The following is an 18,674-nucleotide window of genomic DNA, read 5'->3' on the forward strand; positions in this document are numbered from 1 at the left end:
AGCCGATCAATGATTCTCTCTCATCATTGATGTTTCTATCTCTCCTTCTCTCCCCCTTCCCCTGTGAAATCAATACAAAAATAAACACACACACACACCCTATAAAACTAGCCTGCAATTTAGTTCTAAGCAATTGATAATTAAGAAAAAAGTAAGCCAATTAGGATACAGGTATTATTATTCAAATGATTTAGATTTTGAAAATCCTGGGCTGATAATCGTTACTGGTCCTCAGCCCTCCACATGCTCCCTGCCCCCCCTCCCCAAATCCCCTATCAGCCCCAGTATTCCCACCTCCTATGGTCCAGACACTTGGATACTCTTAGTAGCAAAGCACTAGGGAATTGGTATACAGGAAAAATCTTGGTGGCGTGGTGAGGGGTGGAGAGCAGGGAACAACTCTGGGAAGGAATAGGACATAGGGACCAGATGACGGTGTCACCTGCTTGGATACAGGGGCAGAGGGGAGCAGGCAAGGCTAGTAGAGGGAATGGAGCAAGGCTATGCTCCAGAGCAGCGGTCGCCAACCTTTCGGACCTCACGGACCACGGGTTGGCAACTGCTGCTCCAGAGGACCAGGCAGCCGGGGCTCCGCTCCTGCCTTGACCACTTCCTAGCTAAGTGACCCTGGGCAAGGCCCTTGGCCTCTCTATGCCTCAGTCCTCCCTGTGTAACATGGGTGCCAGAAGACACCAACATTTAAGACTACCCGTCACCCAGGCTGGGAGATTAAGTGAGCTGTACAGATATGGCACCGAGTGCCCTTGGAGTTTCCATCACTGCCATTAATCAGGGCTCAACCAGGCTGTCCATCAGGGCTCATTCTGGCCGGCTCTCAGTCCTCTGACTCATCTTTCGGGGAGCCGACAGCACCCATTTCTCTCCTCCAGGGCTACTGTCCAGAAAGCTGCTTCAGGGACCGCCTGTTCCCTGGCTCAGGGTGATGGGTTTCACATGGCAGTTCCCAGTGCCTGAGAGGCAGGCTGGCCTAGGATTTATTCAAAATGTTTCTTAGCAGCTTCCAGGGGCTCACTGATCAACTAAGGAACCTACTCACGTGCCACCCTCCGTGAGCCCTGTAGATATCTGCGTCTGGCCTTGCTGTCCTTGGCCTGGTGTGCCAAGTGCAGGAGCTCTATCCTAGGAGAGTCTGCAGGACTCCTAGGGGAGGCCCCCAGGGACCCTGAATTCCAGTACAGAAAGGCCCCATAGGACTTCCGCCCCTGGTGAGCAAATGGGGAACCCCAAAAAACTGGGCAATATGGAGCGAATGAGTCAGGGAATAAACTGGCCCTCCCCGGCAGGGGGCTGCACAGGGCATCACGCTGGCCCCAGCCATGTAGGAACACGCAGAACTCTGGGAATGACTGTAGAAAGGGCAGCTCTAGCTAAGGATCCTATTTTTGAACAGAGAGCTATTTTGGGAGCCCTGCTGCCCCTCCAGGGCCTATGGATTTTCCATGAAGTAATGGCCTGGGCCTCCCACCCCGAGTCCTCCCTGCTGATGGCCATTGCACTGGTGGAATAAGGCCCTCATTCACTGGCTCTGGAGATTCAGTGTACTAATTGTGTGCACAAGTTTATCTGACTGGGGCAGGAAAGGGAGGGCAAAGAACCCGGCTGCCTGGAAGGCCTTACAATAGTGTATTCTGAGCCTGAGAGGAAAGGGGCAGAACAATGGGCTCTCTGTGCACTCCATGCAGCCAAGTCCCTTGGGGAGGAGCAGGGATAGAGGTGGGGGCTGGGCTGCCCACCCTATCAGAGACCAGGGATCTCCTTGGTGTGGCAGGCAGGGAAGTGGAGCCCAGGGACCCCTAGAGCCTGAAGAATCAGGACAAGGTGTCAGAGCACCTAGATTCTGCTGTTTCTCATAAGACAAGAAATGACAAAGACATCACCCCATAAGGCCCTGGTATCTGAAGGAGGGGTGAGGGTGGAGAGGACTGGGAGACCCTGCTCCAGGCATGGGGCAGCATAACCTTAGTTGCAGTCCACCACTGTTCTGGGTGTGGTGCTGGAGGGAAAGCAAGCGATGGGCTCATGAGCCCGCACTTACTTGAGCTCCTGGGCAATAGCTGCGATCTGCTCCACGCGGTCCTGATGTGCAGCCAGGTCGCTCTCGAAGGCCTCGTGCTTGCGGATGAGGGCTTTGATGTCCGACAGGGTGGCTGTCTCGTAGTCCCGATGCTTCAGCATGGCTTCCTTCCCTGGGGTGGGGCAGAGGCAGGAGACACGTAGACAACAATGCACCAAGAGTCCACCAGAGGCCTGTGCCACCAGGGGCAAGGAAATGAGGCAGACCAACATCCGATCTAGCTGAGAATGGTGCCATGAAGACTAGAAACTTCCAGAACCTTTTCCCTTGACCTTTCCAGGGATCTCTAAGACCAAATAAATCCTGAATGGAGCTGGGAGACACTGTGGTGTTGTGAGCCTGAGCCAGATATCCCAGTTCAACATGTGTGTTCTAAACTTAGTGTCCACTAGTGGTAGGAGACTGGAAGCCTGGACTGTTGTACCATCTGTAGAGGGCGATGATCTGGAGAAAAGGCTGGGGTGCAGCCCATGCCTCAGCAGGGTAGAGGAAGGGGAAGTGTTTCAGTTAGGCTTCTTCTTGGAGCCCACCCCTCTGCCTGCTCCCTGGCACTTGGGGGCTGGCTCCCTTGGGGGGGCGGTGGTCTTATCACATACCTATAGGCCCCATACTGTCCTAAGGACTTTGAATGTGCAGTGAGGCAGGGCCTGTCATTAGGCCTTTGAAGAAAGGGAGGAACACTGTTATTAGACCTGGAGCCTGGCTAATTATATGCCCCAGGACAGAAGCTCAAGTGGCCCTGAAGGCACAGTAAGGTACTGCAGAACTGGTGGAAATGTTAGCCTGGGAAGGGGCACTGCTTCGGGTAAGCCACTTTGGGTTGCCCCTAGAGTGGCAGCTCAGAGACCCCTCCTCACCGCGGCACCAGAGCATCTGACCAGCAGCTGCCCTCCAGGTGAGCGACTCAGAGCTGTGGGGCGGCAGGCCGTTTCTCTCAGCTATTCCCTCATCTGTGGGGTGGAGCCCACGCCGGCGCCTGAAGCCTCAGTGAGGTGTTGTTCGAGAAGGGCAGGCACAGAGCCAGGACCACTGCAACCTCAGCCACCCCGAGGCCAGGGCCTGGCATTGGCAGGCAGGAGGCAGCAGCCTGGGAGACTGACTCCGCTGGCCCTGCCACCGCAGGCCTGGGGTAGGACACGTAACCACAAAGGCAAGCTTGCAATTCCCTTCCCTAAATTGCTTTCTCCCAAGGGTGGGAACCCAAAATAGTAGGTTAGCACTTCTCTGCCTCAGCAGAGTTTCAGCACGGGCTGGCAAGGGGTGCACTGGACGACTGGACCACAGCCATGGGCACCTTGTATGCAGGCCAAGGGGCAGCCACGAAAGGGAATTGGGCTCATTTTTGTTTCTTTCCCCACATAACCCAAGACCTGAGAAGCATTCACACCCCTATAGGCTGCGAGGGATGCTGAGAGGGGTCAGGAGGTGGGTCTGTCCTGTTTTGCATACTTGGTGGTACAGAGGCTTCAGGCTGCAGGTCTTGGGAATGAGTGGGCAGGCCTGCCTGGGGGCTCGGGCTGATTCATGACACAGGCCCAGATATTAAATGCCTGTGCACCTGCCTGTGGGGAGGCAGGGGTGGGGTGAGGGCATGTGGAGGCCACCAAGCCAGTCAGTCCACCCTGGCACAAGATCAGGCCAACTTCCCCTGCACGCCTTCACATGCAGCCAGCCCCTGCATCGCTCCTAGGAGAGGAATGCTCAGACCCACACCCCGGGCATCAGGAGACCATCTTACCAGGGTTTCCTGGAGCCCAGGTAAGGGACTAGAGAGCTGATAACATGGGCCAAGAGGCCCTAGAAGAGAAATGCAGAAGGATGACGCCCAGAGCCTGATGAATGACATGCAAAATGTGGAGAATGACGGGAGGAAACAGCTCAGTCCACGTGTGGGACACGGGTGCTGTAAAATCCACTTATGTGCACAAGGCCCCCTGATATGAGAAATGCCAAACCTGCTGGCCTGTGAGTTTCCCAGGCAGGAACCTCACCTACCTGGGCAACTACTGAACACAGGGAAGAGGCTCAAGGGGTATTTGTGGAATGAATGAATGAACTAATGAAGCAAATGCTAACATCCTCTCCTCCAGGGTTGGGGGTAGAGCCATGGGTGCCATTTCTTCAAAGCGTGAGGGAGGTGCCTATACCCCTGGCCCAGGCTTCTTGTTTGCCCCACCGTCTAGCATCTCCCTCTGCATTCTTTCCCTGGCGGAGGAGGTTAGGGTATTACTCTGATCTGGCAGCTGCAGCTGGAGAACAGCCCAGGATTGAAGATCATGCAGAGTTTCGTGTTCCCATGCTGTTAGGGGGTGGGGCCTCTGGGTAGGTCTTAGCATCTGGCCAGTGTTGGGGCTGCCTGACAAACAGCTGGGAGGGGGACTAGAAGAGCTCCCCGAGGTTCAATGAGGATCTATCTCATGGTGAACTATGGGTTTGGGAAGGATGAAAAACCACCACGAGCAATGCAAACAAATGTGAAATCAGCTGGGCAGAGTGGTAGCAGTGGGTGACCCCGAGTTTGATAATAGCAGGAGGGCAGAGATACTCGGGAAGGAAGGAGGGGAGTCCTGTGGATGGCGCTCGGCTTTCCTAGGCACCGGCTGTTTCCTGAAGGCTTTTAGGCCCCTGGTATCTGGAATCCCAGCCATGGTGTGGGTCCTGACGGAGGGCCAGAGGCATGATAGAATTCCACATCCTGAGCCAAGGGAACAGGCAGCTGCAGAGCCGCCGAGAAACAGGAGGCCTGCCCTCACCGAGACCATTCTGCCCTCGGAGGCCATGAAGGCTGCCCTTTTGGAAAAAGCCATCCTGCAGAGGCCCAGGCCCCTTGGAAGGAAGCTCTGCATGGCTGGCAGTCAGTGAGCATGCTCTGTGGCTCAGGAGGCGGCTCTAGGCCTTTGCCTTTAAGGACCATGCTCGGGACCACAGACCCATACAGTGTGAGGTCCTCAGTCACAAAGGGCGTGGAGAGCGAAGGCAGACTGTCTGCACACAGGCTTCCAGGGATGGGAGAACCTGTCCCCCACCCCTGCAGAGTGGAAAGGAACAGGGTTATTTCCCTTCCGAATGACTGGCCTTGATGACCCAGGAAGGGGCCCACCTATAAGTAATTTCTGAGAGCAGATGGGCAATGCATCAGGAAAAGGAGGAGGGGTGTGTGAGAGAGAAGAAGAGGGGAGGGGAGGGGAGGGGAGGGGAGGGGAGGGGAGGGGAGAGCTGGGAGGATCATACCATCGGTCCAGGCCTCGTGGATGGAGGCTTTCTGCCGGAACTTCTCTGCGAGGTGGTCAAGCCGCTCTAGCCTGCGGATCTCATTCAGCAGCCACTCTTCGTAGCCCTTCTCGGCCTGCTCCAGGTGCTGCCAGCAGTTGTTGATATCCTGCAGGGCAGCAGAGGGCAGGGCTATCACAGGGGTAGGTCATCCAGGATGGCAATGCCTCCCTGAGGGATGCTGCAATGGGCTGATCATGTCTACCTCCTGCTTTGTTATATCTGTGTACCCAGACAGGACCCACCACATAGCAGGTGCAATCAGTTCTTCTGGATTAGATGCATAAATGAAAATGAATAAATGCCACGGATGGGGCGAAGGTGACTATTCAGGGAATACTGTCCCACCCTGAGAAGGGGTCTCAAGCCCTTGGTGGTGGTCCTAGATTTATGGCCGACTGGGTTTCCAAACTCAAACAATTCCACACAAACTGGTGTGGTTTGAGGATGGGTACAAAGATCTGGGGAGTGATGAGGGGAGGGGTGTGACAGTGGTGGTGGTGAAGTGTCAATGCAGCCCCACCCACCTCTGCACCAGAAAGGCTGTGCATTCTAGTTAAGAAAGACTATGCTGGCCAAACATCAGACTGGGGGTTGTCTGGCTAATCTGCACTCCTGCGTCCTGGCTCCCTCTGCCCCCAACCCCTGTCCTCACCGAGACCATCCTGCCCTCGGAAGGCATGAAGGCGGGCCGGTTGCTGAGGCGCAGCTTGGTCTGCAGAGTGTTGAAGTTGATCTCCAGTTGGCACTTCTCCTGCACCTTGGGCGGCTTGTGGACTCGCCGGTAGTCTCGGAAGTCCTCCAGCTTCTGCTGCATCTCCTGGATGGTCTTCTGGGGCACGCGGTCCTCCAGCCAGGGGATGGTGCGCCGGATCCACTCCAGAAGCTGTGGGCACACAAGCAGCCATGTGGCGGGACCACCCCTGGCTCACAGGCACATGGCATCCAGATCTTCGAGGGTTCTGTCTTGGGGAATCACCCCTGCTTTCCAGCGCCCCGTTGGGATCCCAGGGCAGAGAATTCTGGGAACGGGTGCCCCCTCAGAACCACTGTGCTGTTCACTGGTTACTTCCTGTTCGTGCCTATGCTCTTGGTCTTACTTTTCCTCAGATCTAATCAGGGCCCCTCCTTGATGGTCTCCCTCATTTAGAGGGTCTCACTGCTTCCCTATTCACGGACTGTCAGCGCCTCAAGGGCAGGACCTGTAGCATGCCTGGCTCTCTCAGGGGCAGCCAGTGCCATGCCCAAGGCCTGGGACATAAAAAATTAGAATGTAAAATTTAAAAAGGTGACATGCATTTTTATGAGCTACTCATATCTTTGATGGAGTGAGGACAGGCCACAAAGAAGCAAACAAACGGTACATTCTAGAACAATCTCAAGAGAGTAAAATCAGTTATTATGCAGCGTAGATATGCTCAGAGGAGTGATTCCCAATGACAACTTCTGGCAAAATGAGAAAAGCAAGGATAAAGGTATCCTTGTGTTTACGTCTTGATGCATGATGCCAAACACCCTTTCTTGGGAAGGGCTGGGATCCTAAAATATATAACCTTTAACCTTTTCCTGGTGTTAGAAATAATGGTGATAACAGAGGTAGCTTTTTTAAATTTTATATAAATATCCCCTTAACTTGGCAAGATAAAAAGTCAGCCACCATAGGTTAGTTGTCAAAATCTTTTCCGAATCTCCCTGGTCTGTGAAATCTCAATGTCTGTGAACCACTCACTGGTCTAGAAGAGAAGTCAAATGATTGCCCTTGGAAAGCTTACATGTTTTTTAATATGGAAATTTTTCCAAGTAAAGGACAGAATCCAGAAGAGATTTACTGGACACCCACCATCCCAACCGATGCTCCAGGTCAGGCTCTGGAGCAGAGCTGCCTGTGTTTGAACCCCAGCCCTCTCTCCTACCGGCCGTGTGACAGTGGACGTGTGCCTGACCCTTCCTGGGCCTCAGTCTCCTCACTTGGGAAAGGGGGTGACAGGGAGGGCAGATCCTCAGCCTGCAGTGCTGTTGCCCAGGACCTGCCATGACAACCACGGTCCTGGCCAGCACAGCATCAGCTCTCGGTCTCTCTATCCTACTGAGTCTGTCTCTCCGTGGGGAGGGTGTGGGAATGTTAACTCTTAAAATGCTCCCTAGATGATTCTAAAGCAATGCAGTGTTCAGAAAACTCTATCCTTGATTATCTGTGTGGGAACCCAAACTCCAGACCCCAGGAGCCAGCTAGCATGTTGATGTATCAGTTTGATGCTTAACCATGTGAAACCGACCTGAAAGGCCACATCACATAGTGGCTTGGGCAAACTCCACAGCCTGTAATCTTACTACCTTTTCTAAAAAGTCTCACTGCAATACCTGCTGTCCACTCTAAGTGTCACATGACCTTTGGTCAAGGGTAACAAAGGTGACCCAATCTTTCAGCTCTGGTGGTATCACTGAGGGTAGGGTAAGTGGCACTTACGTCACTGGCCAGCCTCTCGTAATCTTCCATCAGGTGTTCATTTTCCTGATTGACAGCCAGCACCTTGCAGATCCGGTTGGCGGCTGTCTCAGCCTGGAACGGGGGAAGTACACAGTCAGGGCTGCCTGGGGGCTAGGGACCCACCCCCCCCTGACAGGCATGTCCCTAGAAAGCTGGCTCATCCACAGCCCACACAGAACTCCCCAAGGAGGAAAGGAGAGCAGTGCAGCTTCAGCAAGACGGCACCTTAGTGCCCGTTTCCTGACAGCCCTTGCTGGTGTCTGCACAGCTTACTGCTCAGGCCCCTCAGCTTTGTTGGCCTGGACCCCAGGGGTGCTGAGAAGGGTTGGAAAGCCCTCCACGGTGGAGGAAATGGGTTAACAGACTCCCTAGTAGCCCACAAAGCGGAGGGTTGGGTGAAGCTGGGTGGGGTCCTCCACTAGGTCAAACCCTGGATGAAGTCTCCCCTTGGGTGGGAAGGTAGGCTGCAGCACGGCTGAGTGCTAGAGAGCTGTAGGGTAAAGGCTGGGGATGCTGGTGCCCCCCAGAGAAGCCCAGTGGTCAGTGCACAGGCAGAACACACTAGGCCCCTTCCTAATCCTCCCCTTGATGGCTCACTGGGCCAAAGTCACCATCCACAGGGCAGAAGGGAGCGAGGGGTTCACAGAGCAGGGAGTGGTGGAGACAGTGACTCTCTGCCCAGAACACAGGACACTGCCCTGTGCTGGCCTGAGGGGAGATGCGAGGAGTGGAGGAGGGGGAGGGGTTCCACACAAGAGAGGAGAGACCAGGTACCTTTCAGGAAGCACAGAAAGGGTCCAAGAGGAAGAGTTGAAACGGCAACAGAACAGGAACAGAAATAGTGAGGAGGGTCTACAGAGTGGTGGGGAAGGAAAACAGAGAGGCTTGGGGATGGCTCCAGACCTGGCTAACTACAGGCACTGATGCCCGGCCACTCCCTCCTCACACTGCTTCTGGGACAAGCAGACAGGTGAGTGGGGGACCAGCCAAGGTTGGTGTGCGAACACACACACACACACACACACACACACACACACACACACACACACACACCCTGCATCATGCTGCAGGATACGTGCCAATGGCTCCAGGCAGTGCTCCTCAGAGATGAGGTTCACAAGGGTTTGGCCAGTGAACACCCGGCCCAAAGAAGTGCAAGAAGCAGAGCAAAGGTTGCAGCTTTCAGGGCAGTCATGGAGGTTAGTCCCTGACCGCTCACTTGGAAGAGACAATGATACCCCAAGCTGAAACCCTCTCCTGTGCAGACCCACAAAGATGGGGCTGCTGGTCACAGTTTCACTGTCCAATTCCTGGCATCCAGCTCAGAGTTCAGTGTCTTAGGTAGTCGGGTTGATGAATGAATGAATGAGTGAACGAGGGGTAAATGCTTTAGCCTGGGGATCAGCTTGAATTTATAAAACAAAAAGAGCCCTAGAGAGCACTCTTTTAAGAGATGGAATTGGTGAACACACAATACAATATACAGATGATATAACAGAGAATTGTGCAACTGAAGCCTATATTATTTTATTAACCAATGTCACCCCAATAAATTCAACAAAAAGAGAGAGATGTGCTTAAGTCTACAGGGAAAGGACAGCAGCAATAATAAAAAGTATTCTGTGGCTGGCCTGAGAAGCAGACACAAGCTGGGGGAACCCGAACTTGGGCTAGAGAAGCCTGGGTCCTGCAATGCCTTAGTGAACGGCAGCTCCAAGGGCCAGGCCTTTATTTCTTCCCTTATAAGAGCAGTTTGGCTGCCTCAAAATGGCCAGGTGCTCTGACCTGGGCCTTCCTGTCAGCATCCACTCCCACAAATCCCTCCAGGTCTCCTGTTCCCCACTACAAGGAGGTTAGCTCTAAGCACAGGAGTAGCCAGGGCAGAAGAGAAAGCACTCTTGCAAGGGCAGTGTGGTGGGCAGGGAGGCTGGCATGGGGCCCGCAGGAGGGGGTCCCATGGCAGACATGCTATTAGTTGGGGTTTGTGGCAATGAATCGTCCACTGCTATCCACCCCTGCCCCACCCTGCCTTCCCACTAAGGCGGGGGTCCCTTCCACTCTCCTGCCTATGCTCTCCCACAGAATACTCCAAACACAAGCTCCCACCACATGTGGGGTAGGTGGCAGGAGGCTAGGAACATGGCTCTCTGGCACAGGGCTGGTAAGAACCACAGTGGGCAGGGACAAGGCTGCTCCAACTACCTGACCATGTACCAGGAACAGTCATTTCATCCTCAGAACAACCCTGTGAAACAGGTACTAGTACAATCCCATTTTACAGATGGGAGAACTGAGGTGAAATGACCTATCCAAGGTCATACTGCTAAGAGGTTGCAGAGCCCGGGCAGGGCACACTAGCACAGGGAGCACCTGCTTGACCTGGACTCTCAAGGTAATCCACAAGAGGCAGCAGACACAGTCCATGTCCTATGACGCCCTATTCACTCTGAACTTAAATTTCCTCTTTTAATTGAGGATAACAGCACCCCCTGCCACATAAGGGGTGTGTAGGGACCAAGAGTCTGTGTCTAGCATGTAGTAAGTGCTCAATAAACCAAAGCTAGTTTCTTTTTCTCCTCCCTGCCCACAAGCAGAGACAGGAGGCAAGCAAAGGGGACAGAGGTGCCCAGGCCTCCATGTGGGACTCTCCTCAGGGGCAGCATGAGATCAGCCAGGCTCAGGGAGAATTGCCACTGGGAACACTTGTGACTGCTCTGCCTGTGTCAGCACGGCTGCTTGAGATAGGGGCCCCGAGAGCTGGGTCAACAGGAGCAGGCTCAGAGAACAGTCCAACCTGTTCAGGCCGAGCCTTTCCTGGACCATTTGGGAGGGGAAGGGGCCGCAGAGAGGGGCAGAAAAGCCAGTTCTCTCCGGTGAAAGGGCACAGCCAGTGCACCAGGCAGGGGACCTAGTGTGGATCGTGACCAGAGAGAAGCAGGGGCAACCGAGTGGTCAGGAGCACGGGTGCAAATTGCGGCTCCGCTAAACTTAATGTGATGCAGGGACTCAACTGCCATTTCTGAGAAACTGGGACGCTACCACCCATCTCCCTGGGCAGGCTGTATTCACAGAGAGAATGTCTGTGTGGCGCCAGCACTGGACCAGCGCCAGCGACGTGATGACACTGAAGCCCACGGTCACGATAAACCCGCTTGACCGGGTCCGTCCTCGGCCTGGCCAACCACAGATGGATGGTGGACAGGAGGGCAAGCCTCTAGGCACAGCAGCCCGGTGTGCTCCCACCCCAGCTCACCTTCTGAGCCCCCGAGAAAGCGTGGTAGAAGCAGGACACGTAAGTCATGATGGCTTTCTCATCTGGCCTCAGAGTGCCTACAATATCTGCGCAGAGAGAGAAAGAGAGAGAAGCAGGAGAGTGAAAGATGCAGGGAGGGCAGCCGGGACAGGGCCCGAGGCTCATGCAGGAGGAATAGCGCTTGCTCTGGACTGGAAGCCAAACCCTGGCTCTGGCTATGCGGGCCATTTGTTCAGGTTTTGGTGAGGGAAGGGGGTGGATTCCTCTTCTAACCAGGCCTGGATTTGTGACACTAGCCATTGGGGCTGGAGGGGTTAAACCCTAACTGACCTTTCTGAAAATGTAAGATCATTTCTGCCACCTCAACATAAACCACTTAACAGTTTCCTGGGGCCCTAGAATAAAACCTAAATTATTTTTTTTAAATAATGATTTTATTTTTTTATATATTTTTATTGCTTTTAGAGAGGAAGGGAGAAGAAGAGATAGAAACATCAATGAGAATCATTGATCGGTTGCCTCCTGTACGCCCCCTACTAGGGATCGAGCCTGCAGGCATGTGCCCTTGGCTGGAATCAAACCTGGGACCCTTCAGTCCACAGGCCAATGCTCTATCCACTGAGCCAAACCAGCCCAGGCTAAAACCTAAATTCTTGATCTCTGACTACAGTAGTCCTACATAGCCTGGCTCTGCACCTGCACCTCACTTACTCTTCTCCAGCCATTCCTTGAATAAGCCACGCTTATTGCTGCCTCACAGCCTTTGCACTTGCTCTACCCTCTGCCTGGAATGCTTTTCCTACAGATCTTCACATGACAGCTCCTGCTCATCACTCCAAGTGCTGTTCATGTCACCCCCCGGAGGCTTCCCATGATGGCCCCAGCTAAAGCAGCCCTCGGGCTTCTCTGTCCCACCACCCTGTCCCATGTTCTCTACTGTGCTTATCACGTGAAATTACTTGATCTGTGAATATGCCTATTGTCTGCCTCACCCACTAGAATGGAAATTCCATGAAAGCAGAGACCCTGCTTGACTGTCACCACTATACTCTCAGTGCCTAGTACAGAGCCTGGCACAGACTGGGCACTCAATAGACAGTGTGAGCAAAGGGTGGCAGCAATGCCAAGGAGCTGGGGTATGGCTTCTAGTCGGAGAGGCCACTGCCGTCTGCAAGAGAAATGAGGTGAGCATGGGAGGCGAGAGGCAGCAGTGGCATTGGGCAGTGGCAGCGAGGTGGGCCTGCCTGGCCCTGCCCGGTACCTTCTGCGCTCCCGAAAAGGCATGGTAGAAGCTGGACACATAGGTCATTATGGCCTTCTCGTCGGGCCGAGCCGTGTTCACGATGTCTGCAAGTGAATGACAAGGGTTAAACTGCCCACGTAGCGGTGGGGGGAAGGGATGGTCACTCACCAGTATCCAAAGGCTCCCAAGACCACAGACATCCCAGGAGACGGACCCTTAGAGCTGATTCAGTGACCCCTGGTGACTCTGGTAGGCTTAGCCACACCCTCAGCCCCTCCATCCCCAAGGTCTTTAGAAAGGCCACAGCTGTGGGAACTGGATTAAAATGAGGCCACTTCCTCTCTCTGAGAATGGTCTCAAGGGGCTTCTGGATAGTCAACCCCCAAGGGCCACCAGAGGCCAGAGGCATGGATCCTGGCTGGGTGGTGCATGGCTGGGAAATGGAGAAAAGCCAGAAAAGGAAAACACAAACCACTCCAAACGGGTGGGCTCTGGACTCCAACCACAGCAGGCAGGGTAGGTAGAAGCCTTGCCTATTCAGAGGAGCGAGCCCTCCCTGGCCACCTTGCTCCCTGCCTTCCCCCAGGTGTGGGACTGGGTCAGGCAGGGCTGGCTATGGCAGCCCCCAGAGTCAATCCTCCTCAAGCTCCCCCTTCCCCACGCCTCACCCTGCTCTATCCCTGAGCATGTCTGGCCTGCGCAGGCTGCTCCTGCTTTGGTTCCCCTGGAGACACATTGTCCCGGGTTCACCCAGATTCTCAGCCATTCTCACTGGCTCTGCCAGCTGTCTGAAGTTATCATAAGACACACACGAAACAATGTGTTGACTGAACAAAAGGGATGTACATACCCTCTGCATCCAACATTTTGGGGATGTCTAGGTATTTCTCTGCCACTTCAAAGGCATTGTTCAGGTTGGTGACTGGGTCATCCTGGGGAGAGGGAAAGGAGAAAAGGAGGAAGAACTCAGTCAGGGGCAGGATCCAGAAACAAAAGGGACCCATGGCTGGCCTACAAGGAAGGGGCCTGGGGAGGGGTTAGGACTGGAAAGGGTACTTTTTAGGCAGTTCTCAGCCAGCTGTGCTGCTGGCAGGGTGAGGAGGCCACCTGGATAGTCAATTCCGACCCAAAGCGACGCCTCTGGAAATCCTGCTGGACAAACTAGGGACCTTTTCTCCAGAAAAAAAATGTGCTCTTTTCTTATAGTTTTCAACTATCCAGACCCCAGATTAAGCTCCCTGTCCTGAACCCCTGATAGTTAGTTGGCCAGACTTGAGACAGCCCTGGGTTAGGGGCTGGGGGAAGCAAATTGAGAATCTCTACGTTCCAACCCCTCTGAACCATCCCTTTATGCTGTCTCCCACTGCTATGGGATTAAAGCCCACTTGACTTGGACCCTTCTTCACGTGTCTTTACTGCTTTCCAGCTAGAGCCCAATTCCATTTCTCACTGTGGCTTGAACGGGCTCAATGAGGCCCATGCCCCCTCCACCTGGAATGCCTGCTCTCTGGCTCTAGGCTGGCCCTCCTCCACGGGCCTTTCCCAATCATGACAGCCCGAGTGTGCCATCCTCCCCCTGCAGTATTGTCGGGCCCTATCTCCTCCCCACCCCATTCAGCCTGAGCACCTGTGCATGGCCTCATGTGGCTGGCTTGCTCTGGATGCATTGTCCTGCCTTCCCCACAAGGCTGGGGAACTCCTAGGGCAGGGCCTGGGGCTTACAGGGTCACAAGCTTTGTACAGACAAAGTAGAACAGGACCCTGCCAGGAAATGTCTGCCAGCAGTGATGGTTTGGAATGCCTTACCCCTCCTCCCCATGGACAGAGAGGGAATGCTTCCAGAATCCAGAAGTTAAGGAAGGGGAGCTAGAAGACATGGTTGGTCAGGCCCTAAAATAACCCTGGTGGTTACAATGCTCATGGAAGGAGAAGGGGACAGTCTCTGAGGGGAGCAAGGGAGGTGAGAACTGAGCCAGGGGGTCTGGTGACAGTTGGCACTAGGCTCTCCAGCCTGCCCATCTGATCACAGAATCCAGCTTTGAACACCAGCGATAGATGGACTTGGGGGACGTGATCCAGCGTTAGGGTCAGACACAGGTTATCTGTGGACTGTTGAGGGGAACACAAGATGCATACCTTTCTCAGCTTGTCATACTCGATGAGCTCAGGCCTGTGCCGGTGGATCAGGGCATTAAAGGCAAGACCGTCCTTCCAGCTGGGGGTGGAAAGGACAAGGTTATGAGGGTGTCCACGCACTGTAATGGGAGTTCAGAAAGGCCCCGGGTACCCACAGCAACGATCAATTCCCATTTATTGAGGTGGTTTAGTGTGTATGCCAAGCTCTGCCGGGAGATGGTATGGCTATGACCTTGACTGCTGGAGCTGAGTTACAGGGTCAAATCCCAGCTCTTCTACTTACTATTAGCGTGACTATGGGCAAGTCCTACAATTGCTACCCGTTTCCATGTCTGTAAAATGGGGATAATAACAGTGCCTGCTTCATGAGGGTTGTCATGAGGATTAAATAAGTACATATGGAAACACTTAGACCAGGGCCTGGCATGTGTACATGCAAGGCTCCAATGAATTGGACAGGCCCAATGAGGGGAGACGGCCTACCGCGGAAGGCCGGTGCCTGTGCTGTGTGACCTCCGCACCCTGGCTGACATGGCCCACAGGCTGGCTAAATGCCAGGATGTGGCTGGCATGAGGGCCTCTGCGAGGCAAAATGACAACTGGTCACAAGCTAGGCTGGTCACATGTTTCTTCCTGGGACCCTCTAAGGGCTGGTTCCTTCTAGGGTCAAGCTTAATGACACTTCCTCGGGAGGCCACTCCTGACCAAGGTGCTCTCCCAGTTACTTTCCATCCCCTCACTCTATTGTGTGGTCCTAGCTTATATAGCACTTCTCACTACCTGAAATTGTGTTGGTTTAGTTGCACCTTTGTCAGCTAGGGGTCCCCTCTGCTGCAGTGTAACTTTCCAAGGGTAGGGAATCATTCTGGTCCTGCTGGATCCCCACTCTCGGCAAGTACTAGGCATTGCATAGCTATTTACCAGTCCTATATAATAAAAGCCTAATATGCTAACTGTCCAGTCATCTGGTCTTCCGTTCAAAGTGTAATATGCTAATGATATGCTAAGGCCGCTCAACCGCTGGCTATGACGTGCACTGACCACCAGGGGGCAGGCACTCCAACTGGCAGGTTAGCTTGCTGCTGGGGTCCGACTGAGCGACATGGGCTGGACACGCCCTGGAACCCTCCTGTGGTCCCTCCCCAGCTCCAATGGGGTCCCTCGGCCTGGCCTGCGCCCTCTCGCAATCCAGGACCCCTTGGGGGATGTTGGTTTCAGCCTGATCCCTCTGGCAGGCTGAGGGACCCCATTGATGCATGAATTCATGCACCGGGCCTCTAGCTGAAAAAAATAAATGAACAAGAAGTACAGAGAGGACCAGTGAGTTGGTGGCAGGAAAAGGAAGAAGACACACAGAGGAGCTTAAGGGCAGGACCGTTTGCTATTAGTAGCAGAGTACAATGGAAAGGTCCCCAACCTCTAATGCTGGGGCCCTGGAGAGACTGGGGGCACAGAAGAACCTCTGTGGATTCTCCGAGGCCCCATTCTTCATTCCTATGTGTGCTCTCTCCTTTGTCTATCCACCCTGAGGACACCAGAGGCTCAGAGGGTACAATCACAGGGCCAAACTGGACCTGACCTCAGGACCACCCTGCCTCCGGTCACACTGGATCTCAAGTGACGCTGACCATGTTTGTCTGTGTCCTGTCAACTGTGGACACGTCTCCTTTTCTTCTCACACAAGGGAGAGCAGGTTCATCACAGGGCTGACTGGGTTTTGTTCACTAGAATGGACAAAGTACGTTTTCCCCCAACACTCAATTCACGAGCATCTCTAGGGATGGGTTTCTCTTGAGAGGTCAAAACCAAAAAAAGAGCTTTGTTGTTGCTTTAGAGAATCACTTTGCTTGTGGAGGAAGAAGAGTCATAAGGCTGGCCATAGAACCGGCCTTTAAAGCCTTCAGTCCAGGACGGTGAGGCAACTGCCACTGCCGACCTCACCACCACCACCTCTCCTCCCCCTCCCCCTCCCCCTTAGAGAGGACACAGGGACCTTACAAGGAGCTCACAGGAGTCAGGGTCAGGAGAAGGGACTCCTGGAGGGCTGGCAACTGACAGATCATGAGGAAAGCACAGGAAAAGAAGGCAGGTGGGAGGATAGTGCCTCAGGTCCCAGGAAGAAGCAAGGGAATGAGTAGGGCTTCAGGGCTGCCAGCGCTCACCTGATGTGGAAGTTCTGCACATTGACATTCTTGTATGGAGCTGTCTTTCTCTGGCACCAGAGGAGGAGCCCTTCCTTGGCAGAGGTCTCTGCAAAACACACAAAGACACTGAGCACTGGTTCAGACAAAATCATTCTTCTTGTTCAAGCAGAACCTGAGGGACAGGCCACCAGACAAAGCAGCAGCAGCAGTGATGGTAGCAACAGCCCCTTCCATTCCAGACATGGGCAGGCCTCTGCTGATCCTAACCACCGATCAGCACACATGGCCCCAAGAAGTAACTCACTCAGGGTCACCCCAGGAAATGGCAGTGACACAATAATGTCAAGGTCTGAACCTGTGCCATGTTTCAGACCACAAGGCCTGTGCCTTTTACTGCCAGGATACATCATCAAAAAAGCCTTTGATCCTGGCCTCGGCCTCTCCTTGAACAAAGTGAAGAGTCGGTGATGGCCTGGACTGATTCCAGATGCACAGAGGCAAAAGCCGGAGAGTGGAAACAGGTAGGCACTGACGCTCAGGGGAACCAGGCCAGGCCTGACTCTGACTAATGTCTGTATGACTCAGATTCCTCGGCTGTAAATTGGAGCTGATCATGCCATCTTCATGAGGGTGATGTGAGGGTCCACCGAGACAGAGGCTGTGAAAGCAAAGTACTCTGGGTGGATACCAGAGTTGGGTGGCTTCGAGGGGGATCCCTTCACCTACAGCCTGGGCCAGAATCTCCGCTAACCACCCCTGCACATGGCCAGGCCCTGGAAGTGACACTGGGAAACAGGGATGAGCCTTGAAGCATGAAGACAAAATGCCCGAAATCCTAATCTAACTCTCTCAACTCAGGTGGAACCTGGGTAGGGAGAAAGTGGTTTTTGGCTGTCAGTAGGACTCTTGGCTCTTACCTTCCACCGAGATGTCCTGGATGGCGAACCTGAGGATGATGGTCCAAATCATCCCCAGCGTCATCTTTGCGTTGCCATCCACGATCTCTGTGTGCAGGGAGGGGGCAAAGGGCGAGAAGGTTGTTAAACCAGACTGAGAGCCCCCTATCCCCAGGCCAGCCTTCCCAACCCACTTAAAGTTAGCTGCCCAGGCCTACCCTCCACCACTCTCACTAGAGATGTCCCCTGAACACTCTGGGAAGCACAGTCCAAAAGCCTCTAAACATATGTGTCCTTGGCCATGCAAGCCTCTTCCCCTCATGCCAGCTCATTCTCTCCCTCTTTTTTCTTTTTAATATATTTTTATTGCTTTCAGAGAGGAAGGGAGAGGGAGAGATAGAAACATCAATGATGAGAGAGAATCATTGATTAGCTGCCTCCTGCATGCCCCCCACCGGGGATCAAGCCCGCAACCCAGGCATGTGCCCTTGACTGGAATCGAACCCGGGACCCTTCAGTCTGCAGGCCGCTGCTCTTTCCACTGAGCAAAACCAGCCAGGGCTCCCTTGACCCAGCTTAAAAGACTGCTCCTCCCCGAAGCTTGCTCCCAGCCCTCTGTTGACACCTCCATCAGGCTTTATGGACACGTCTCCCCACTAGTAGGTACATGTTGCACTACTGTTTGTTTGAGAACCTGTCCACTTCCTTCCAAGTCCAATGCTGCCACCTTTGCCCAAGCCACTGTTGTCTCCTCCAGAGCTTGATGCACTGCGCCCTACACCAGCCCCTGCAACCCACCTCCACACAGCAGCTAGGATGGTCCCTTTAAAAACTGCATCAGATTTGTGTCACTCACCTACACCTCAAACGAAGCCCGTGCTCTGAGGCCCAGCTTACAGGCCTGCCCTGGGTGACCTTGCCCTTCCCCCTCCCCAGCCCTCTTTAGCTGTGTGCTTTTGGCAAGCCAGGCTCTTTTTTGCTTTAAGGACCTCACACCTTTTGCCCCCCAACAAAAATGCATCCCTCAACCCCCTTTCTCAGATGCTCGTCATTCTTATCCTGTCAGCCGCTGCTGATTGTCACCTCTCCAAACGGCTCCCCTGGACACGTCTGAAGGTGCTCCCTGCACCCATCCCAGGGCTCCTCTCC

General features: G+C 54.0%; 1 protein-coding gene across 2 annotated transcripts in view; it reads right to left on the reverse strand.

Moving 5' to 3' along the window:
• ACTN4 (actinin alpha 4) overlaps positions 1-18,674 on the reverse strand; it is a 76,645-nt gene that overhangs the window by 7,289 nt on the left and 50,682 nt on the right. Inside the window, exons 4-12 of one of the 2 annotated variants that reach the window (XM_059666649.1) lie at positions 17,547-17,633; positions 16,648-16,735; positions 14,486-14,564; positions 13,200-13,281; positions 11,107-11,192; positions 7,833-7,925; positions 6,021-6,251; positions 5,327-5,474; positions 2,057-2,207 (exon numbers count right to left, since the gene is read on the reverse strand). In XM_059666649.1, coding sequence (XP_059522632.1) covers positions 2,057-2,207; positions 5,327-5,474; positions 6,021-6,251; positions 7,833-7,925; positions 11,107-11,192; positions 13,200-13,281; positions 14,486-14,564; positions 16,648-16,735; positions 17,547-17,633 — 1,045 coding nt within the window. Of the gene's footprint in view, positions 1-2,056; positions 2,208-5,326; positions 5,475-6,020; positions 6,252-7,832; positions 7,926-11,106; positions 11,193-12,367; positions 12,454-13,199; positions 13,282-14,485; positions 14,565-16,647; positions 16,736-17,546; positions 17,634-18,674 lie in introns of both variants that reach the window. The other variant, XM_059666648.1, reaches the window with a different exon arrangement.

Source organism: Myotis daubentonii, chromosome 15 (assembly GCF_963259705.1).
Source record: "Myotis daubentonii chromosome 15, mMyoDau2.1, whole genome shotgun sequence".
Lineage (NCBI taxonomy): Eukaryota > Metazoa > Chordata > Mammalia > Chiroptera > Vespertilionidae > Myotis > Myotis daubentonii.